The sequence below is a fragment of the Fibroporia radiculosa genome (assembly GCF_000313525.1).
Source record: "Fibroporia radiculosa TFFH 294 genomic supercontigs, scaffold2537, whole genome shotgun sequence".
Taxonomy (NCBI): Eukaryota; Fungi; Basidiomycota; class Agaricomycetes; order Polyporales; family Fibroporiaceae; genus Fibroporia; species Fibroporia radiculosa.
Window position 1 is genome coordinate 47,311 of NW_012133354.1, and position 7,217 is coordinate 54,527.

The following is a 7,217-nucleotide window of genomic DNA, read 5'->3' on the forward strand; positions in this document are numbered from 1 at the left end:
ATGAATCTGCCAAATTATGAGCCTGCCTACCATGTATGCTGGGTTCATGGAGAGCATTAATCAATAACCGTCTCCTTCTCCGCCCTCTTTGCAGAACCCTTTCTGCTCATAGAGAACCTGCGCTTTGGATTCTTCTCGCTTCTTCTTGGCCAATATTTCTTGTGAATGATACGGTTCTAATTCGTCCCAAGCAACCTGACGAAGAGGGACGTCGTCTTCCTGGTCCAAATCCTAGGTAATCGCATTAGGACACCAATCACGCCAAACGGTACAGAACGCGCACAACTTCACCGAGCAAAACAACGTTTTCGCCACGAATCAGAAATAATCCTCGCCAGACTTCGGCGAAGACGTCTTGACAGAAGATGCGCTCGACTGTATCTTCCAAGACGAGATTCGCTGGAATAATTGTTGGAGATCGCATATAGCAATTGGAACAACTCCAAGACGCACCAAACTGGTCATACGATCTCAACACGCCTTGCAATTTCCTGCCATCTCGGAGGACTACTAGCATCTTTCCTGATCCAAGCCGGGAGAAACGCGCCGAGCAACAGTATCATGGACTCAGGATGGACGGTCGAACCTTGAGTTGACTTGGGACAGACGTACTGTCGACGCAATCCACAAGCGAGCCTGATGTTGTGAAAGGGATTAAGGAGTCCATACAGTGTTTAAGCTGCACTAGGCAGCGAGGTGTCGGGAAACGTTTGCAGTAAACTGTAATACAGGGCGAACCAAATGCAAAACGTAGGGTTTGCTGTCCAAGCAAACAGTAAAAAGCAGAGGAACGGGTCAGAAATATGGCGGAGGCCATGATTAGCAAGCTGATATGGCCGAGTCGTTAAGGCGAGTGATTTGAATGTCTCATTATCACTTGGGCATTGCCCGCGTAGGTTCAAATCCTGCTGTCAGCGTTCCTTTTTTTTCTTGTGCTTTCTATTCTGCTCGGACACCATGAACATGCAGACTGTCTACATATACATAGCGTCATACCCGTGTAGCTAATGCAGCTGCAGCTTTCATTTTTTTTGTATGAATTATAAATTTTCTCATTCGTTTGTATCAATATTACTTGATCCTAAATAGCTTTAGCAGAGGCCCGGGTGGCTCTGTCACGGATGCACGATTTCAATCAAAGGTGTTCTAAACGCACACGAGATCGAATGGGCATCATGCAACTTCAATTCTTCAGGTACATCTCAGCAGCATTGAATTAATGAACAAAGTCAAACAGATGATGATGGATGGACGTGTCATGGAACACAGGCGATAAATCTAGAGCTGAACGAAACCTCATGAAGCCGTCGCTGCCTTGCCAAAATATTGCCATTGTCCAGGCTCTGGCTTTTCCACCAAGGGCTCCCACCTGTACGACGCATGGAACGATGAGATATATACCAACAATTGCATACAAACTGTAGACGTACGCCTTCCACTCGATCATCTTTGAGACCAGGCTCAGCTCATCCGTAGCGATGTCAATCGACTCCTCTATGTGACCCTCGTCCAATTGCTTCTCGACCTCCTCGATGCTCCCGTCGGAATTCTGCACAATCTGCAGCTTCCGCTGAGTAAGTGCCTCTACCCCTTGCCGATATATAGATGTCTCGGGAATAGAAGAGAGTTGGGTCAGAGTAGACTGGTAGATTCTCGTCAACTCGGGTAATGGATCATGGTGAACGCTGAGGCCAGTGATGCCTGTTGTGGTTTTGCGAAACTGGCTGAACAGAGGGCGTGTAAGGCGCAACATGGTTGGTGACAACGAGAATCCGGGCTGTCGGGTCACGTCGCCCATCCAACGCCGGAAAAGGCAAGCGAGCGAACTTGTCGTTTCTCGCCGTCTCGTACCTCAAACAACGACTATGGCCGCCCTAGCATTACAGCAGACACGGTCACTTCTACCGATGTTCAGGCCGTTATCATCCTACTCGTTTTTCTCCCTTGCCGGATTAGCTCCCTCCTTTGTATCTGCGCCCCGTCCCTTTGGCTGGACACTTCCGTCACTGAGTTCGTTGCTGGAGCTATTCCCTCCTTTTCTACTTGCCGTGCCCAAGAAGAAGACCTCGCATTCTCGAAAAGCCATGCGCAGTGCTAACAAAGGGCTTAAAGACAAGCAAAGTGAGCTTTGTACCTCCATGTCTGGTTGTACTGTCTCATGGCTACCTAGATTTAGTACACTGCCCGGGTTGCGGGTCACCGAAGCTTGCGCATCATCTTTGCCCGCATTGTTATTCAAGTTTGAACAGGATTTGGAAAGCAAAAGCGAAGGAAACCAGTCATATATTATAGTCTCTGAACTGGCTGGCTGCAGATCAAGACGTGGGGGTAGGTGTTATTGGGCAGATGTCAGAGCGTCTTTACTCAAATATTCCCGGCCATCCCAGTGCGTCCTCTGAAGGTCGAATCTGTACAGCCCGCAGCATTGAATGTTCGAGGTCTGGCTTGGATCATTGAGAGCCATTGCCTTGGCGGCTGGCGAGAAGACTAGGCGTCTGCATCTTACATATCCACATTAATGCATGTCATGCAGCGCGTTTCATTGTCGAAATGCCATTGTGTTCCGTCTCTTGTAACTTATATAAAAAAAAGGTACAAAAGTAGACTTGGAATTAGACAGATGATTATATTTGCAATTGCGGGCCCCGAGTGTCGGGTGGTGGTCATGGGTCCGTCGGCTACCCCGATGAACCCGAAACAACTTGCTATGTCGTGTGGGGATGTCGCACCCAATTTGGGCTACGGCGGGCAGGTATATATGCTGCCAGGACGCACTGTGCTCTCAGTCAGCACTTCATCATGTTTTCTGTGGGCGTGCGACGGGGGGTCACCCCTCTGGCCCGTTCGATGGCCACACACGCCCGCGTCTCCACCATCTTGGAAAAGAAGCCAGAAGACGTAGTCATCACGTTTGCCAAGCGCACACCTCTCGGTCGGGCAAAGAAAGGGCAGCTCAAAGACTTCCCGGCCGACGAGCTTATGCGCGCACTCATAGCGGTAATTACTCTTTGTCTTGTCTAAAGAAACTGGAACCCATGGTAGCCTGTTAGGCGACACTCGACAAGACCAAGTTGGATCCTGCAAAGATTGATGATATTTGTGTAGGTGGGTGACCTATTTTCCATTTTGAAGCAAACAAGATTGAATGTGGCGCTGCAGGAACTTGTCACCCGCCATCACCCGCATACATTTCTCGTGCAGCAGCGCTCGCGGCAGGTGTACCAGCGAGTGTACCCGTTTCTACTGTGAACCGACTATGTGGTTCTGGTCTACAAGCTATCAGAGCGATTGCCACTGCCGTTGAAAGCCGACAAATGACTCTCGGCATGGCCATCGGTGTGGAGAGTATGTCCCAGAAGTGAGTAATCGATTCCTACCACTGCAGGATCACGCATGGATCGAGAATTTTAGTCCGCGGCCTACGCCTGAGATCGTGGATGCGGTGGATGCCAATCCACAGGCTCACGACTGTGTTCAGGTACGTATTTCTGAATTATATACTCACTGTGCTAGGTTTGACCTCGCTGTTCGACTTAGCCTATGGGATGGACTTCAGAGATGGTTGCGCAGGTATATAATATTTCCAGAGCCAAGCAAGATGAATATGCGTTCATATCACATTCCAGAGCAGAGAAGGTGTGTCTAACTGTTGTGACGTATGAATTCATGAAATTGACATGTAGTAGGCTACCGCATCTGGGATATTCTCTGAAGAGATTGCCCCTATTGAAATACGAGGTACTGTGATCTCCACCGATGATACTGTGCGAATGGGCACAACTGCGGAGGGCCTTGCTAAGTTGAAGCCGTCGTTCCCCAACTGGGGAGAGTCGTCTACAACTGCTGGAAATGCCAGTGGCTTGGGCGATGGGGCCGCACTGTGCATTATGACTACCCGTGCCAATGCGGAGAAAGAGGGCCTCGAGATTCTTGGTAAATATGTGACGAGTAGTTTCGTGGGTGGGTGAAAATTGTGCGTTTTGTTCTGCTCGCTACTGACGTCCTCAGGTGTGGAGCCACGGTATATGGGCATTGCTCCCGTTGTAGCCATCCCGCAAGTCCTGGCTCAGGCCGGGCTCTCCAAAGAAGACGTTGACGTATTTGAGGTGAGCTTACCCTCACTGGTGGTCTGAACGCCCTTAATTCGTGCAGATCAATGAGGCATTCGCGTCGCAATTTGCCTACTGTGTTGAGCAACTGGATGTCCCTATTGCCAAGATCAATCCAAAGTACGCTAGCGACCCATTTGCATTGTTATGCCTGCTGACGTATTCGCCCTTGCCGTACAGTGGAGGATCAATTGCTTTGACACACCCTCTCGGAATGAGTGAGTCGCGCCAAATAGTCTGTAATTATGTTCTCAATGTTGTTGATTTCGTTTAGCTGGCGCGCGCCAAGTGGTGACTGGACTGGCAGAATTGCGCCGTCGCGGCGGTGCCATATTGTGCACAAGCATGTGTATAGGCAGCGGCATGGGTGGAGCGGGCATTTTTGTCAATGAGCTTCGCTGAAAGCGTTTCGTCAACATTCTGCCATCAGCCTGCTAGTTGATAAAGCTCTAGTCATACAATACGCAGTAATGTAGATTCACATTTCAGGACTGCGCACTGCACACCCGCGCTACTCGTATTGGCATGAGCAAGGAGAAAATTTGTCCAAATCTGCGTCCCGGACGGTCGAATGAGCGCATAGCGAACTCAGCAGCAGCCGCGTTGGGGGCAGTCTCTTGCGTTCTAACGCTCATCTTCAGTCACCGCACTTTCAGTTTTCACATTTAACCATGTTCCCCAGCTGCAGTTCATCATAGTATTCCCTACGGTATCTGAATTATATCACTGTGATACTTGGTTGACTCTGTGTTACAGTTTTATAAACGCCTTCCCACTCCCTCTGAACGTCCTCGTAAGTGACATCCTTGTTTGTATTCTTCTGGTCATGGTCCCCTCTAGACGATGTCTATAGGGTCTGTGACCATCAAATCAAAGTGATTAACGAAGAACGGGATTTATGTATATGCACGACTAGCAGACAGCAGTAAGATAAAGGTTAAATTTCTAATTTCGTACTCACTTGGACGCTCCTTGTCAGCGAACATATTCTACAAAGTATTCTACAAAGTATACGATGAATCGCGGGACATGTTTTGGATACCAGAAAGCTCATATGACTAGGCATGCGAGGCCAGACGACATGGACCGGATGGGTCGGCGTCGTGATTGAGCTGAGGATCGGGTGCCACATGTAAGCTCTCGCCATAAGATATATATTAGTTAGAGTTGAATCCTGGCTCTGGTCAAAAGAGTATAAATCTTTATAATACGCACTTTAGAATCGGATAGGTGTTCTGCAAATGGAAGAACTGTTCAAATGCCTACCGTGGGCCAGCCTACAAATGCTGCATTGCTTGGCCATTCTTTTTCTTTACCTCTTTCAAGCAAATCTATGAAATTTGTATCAATGAATGTTTCGTGTATGGCAATCTTGTCACGGACCTTGCACTATGTTAGTCTTCATGTTAATTTTTACGTATTGACAAATATACTGAGTCCAAGAAGCAGGGCTGGATCCTGCGATTTCAAATGAAGGAATTCAGCAAAAGTTTGGAAAAACACATTTTACCGGCACCCTTTTATGGAAACATCGAATCTTTCGTCATAGATTCCTTCACAGCAGAGCCAGTCACGAAGCTGGGTGCCTTGTTGCTCTTTTTGCACTCACTTTGCGGGTGGTGAAGTCACAAGCCCTAGTCGCCCTCAGGCGCCCATGTCCGACGACCCAGTGGCATCCGGATCGCATTCCACACATCTTATTTAATCGGCCGGGTGTGTGACTGAAGGACGATCACAAATTAGGGGACCATTGATGTCACATCGTGACAAATCGGGCTCGATGTCACACACTGCGAACGGCTCAGACTGCTCGCCAACGTCAACAAACCGTTGTCAAGAATCGACATCCCCCGCCTTTGTCCTCCCTCAAGGTCAGTGTTCTGCGCATTTGACCCCTATCACAGATGTAGGCCGTCATCTTAGCAAAATTTGTGGAATAATGCGCTGGATGCTTGCATCATGGCCTGGATGACGGCAATTTCAGAGCAGGCGTTGACTTCTGCTATCCTATAGCCCCGTTCGTTCAAAATGACCTCTCAGATCAGCAAAAAGCGCAAGTTCGTTGCAGACGGTGTTTTCCGCGCGGAGCTAAATGATTTCTTCACCCGTGAGTTGTCGGAGGAGGGCTACTCTGGCTGTGATGTCCGGGTAACGCACGCCCGTACTGAGGTATGTCCCCAAGTACTGCCATCCAATTCAATGCAGCTGAGTCACGGACTATTGGTTAGATTATCATTCGTGCCACCCACACCCAGGAAGTTCTGGGTGAGAAGGGTCGCCGCATCCGTGAGCTTACTGCCCTTGTGCAGAAGCGTTTCAAGTTCCCGGAGAACTCTCTGGAACTTTATGCGGAGAAGGTCCAGTCTCGTGGGCTTTCTGCTATCGCGCAGTGCGAGAGTTTGAGGTACAAACTCCTTGGCGGCCTCGCCGTCCGGAGGTAAGTCGCACCAACTGCTGAAATCTATAGATGTACTAAGATCAGCCCAGGGCTTGCTATGGTGTTCTTCGATTCGTTATGGAGTCCAATGCGAAGGGTTGCGAGGTTGTTGTCTCTGGCAAGCTCCGTGCCGCTCGTGCCAAATCGATGAAGTTCACCGACGGGTTCATGATCCACTCTGGTCAGCCCGCAGTGGACTTTGTTGATTATGCTGTCAGGCACGTTATGCTGAGGCAGGGTGTACTCGGCATCAAAGTTAAAATGTATGTTATCTGCATTGTATACTGTATGCACTTTTTTTCTAATCCTCCTGTAGCATGAAGGGCACCGACCCTGATGGTCAGTCCGGACCCCGCAAGCCGCTTCCCGATTCCGTTCAGATCCTCGAGCCTCCTCTTGATAAGATCGTTGCGGAACCAACGTCGGAGCAGCGTGAACCAGCTGTCGTTGCCCCTCCTGCACCACCTGCGGAGGAGCCTGCTTACCCGCCTCAGGACACGTTCCAGCAGGCGTACGACCAGCCTGCTGCTTTCTAATGTGTAACAGTGACCTTCTGTATATCCATATTTTGGCGTATTGATGACATTGCGTGCTGTCATGCATTCATGATCGAGAGACTATTAAAGAGATTAATTCAATTCGCTAGAGATGAGCGCCCCCCCCCCCCCGGC

At 49.3% G+C, this 7,217-nt stretch overlaps 4 protein-coding genes across 4 annotated transcripts; 2 read left to right on the forward strand and 2 right to left on the reverse strand.

Annotated features, from left to right (window-relative positions):
- Nucleotides 1-60: 60 nt before the first annotated feature.
- FIBRA_04027 (uncharacterized protein) lies at nucleotides 61-517 on the reverse strand (the record flags this gene model as incomplete). The annotated part of the gene is made up of 3 exons (XM_012325847.1): nucleotides 61-231; nucleotides 284-399; nucleotides 454-517. The coding sequence occupies 3 exons, from the start codon at nucleotides 515-517 to the stop codon at nucleotides 61-63; spliced, it is 351 nt and encodes a 116-aa protein (XP_012181237.1).
- Nucleotides 518-1,296: 779 nt separating this feature from the next.
- FIBRA_04028 (uncharacterized protein) lies at nucleotides 1,297-1,753 on the reverse strand (the record flags this gene model as incomplete). Its single annotated transcript, XM_012325848.1, has 2 exons — nucleotides 1,297-1,369; nucleotides 1,431-1,753. 2 exons carry the CDS (start codon nucleotides 1,751-1,753, stop codon nucleotides 1,297-1,299), a joined length of 396 nt encoding a protein of 131 aa, XP_012181238.1.
- Nucleotides 1,754-2,799: 1,046 nt separating this feature from the next.
- On the forward strand, nucleotides 2,800-4,511 carry FIBRA_04029 (uncharacterized protein; the record flags this gene model as incomplete). Its single annotated transcript, XM_012325849.1, has 10 exons — nucleotides 2,800-2,997; nucleotides 3,051-3,105; nucleotides 3,160-3,358; nucleotides 3,412-3,478; nucleotides 3,538-3,636; nucleotides 3,687-3,960; nucleotides 4,009-4,106; nucleotides 4,153-4,229; nucleotides 4,290-4,327; nucleotides 4,384-4,511. The coding sequence occupies 10 exons, from the start codon at nucleotides 2,800-2,802 to the stop codon at nucleotides 4,509-4,511; spliced, it is 1,233 nt and encodes a 410-aa protein (XP_012181239.1).
- A 1,626-nt stretch (nucleotides 4,512-6,137) lies between these two features.
- Nucleotides 6,138-7,082, forward strand: FIBRA_04030 (uncharacterized protein; the record flags this gene model as incomplete). Its single annotated transcript, XM_012325850.1, has 4 exons — nucleotides 6,138-6,278; nucleotides 6,338-6,546; nucleotides 6,597-6,809; nucleotides 6,863-7,082. 4 exons carry the CDS (start codon nucleotides 6,138-6,140, stop codon nucleotides 7,080-7,082), a joined length of 783 nt encoding a protein of 260 aa, XP_012181240.1.
- Between the last annotated feature and the right edge of the window lie 135 nt (nucleotides 7,083-7,217).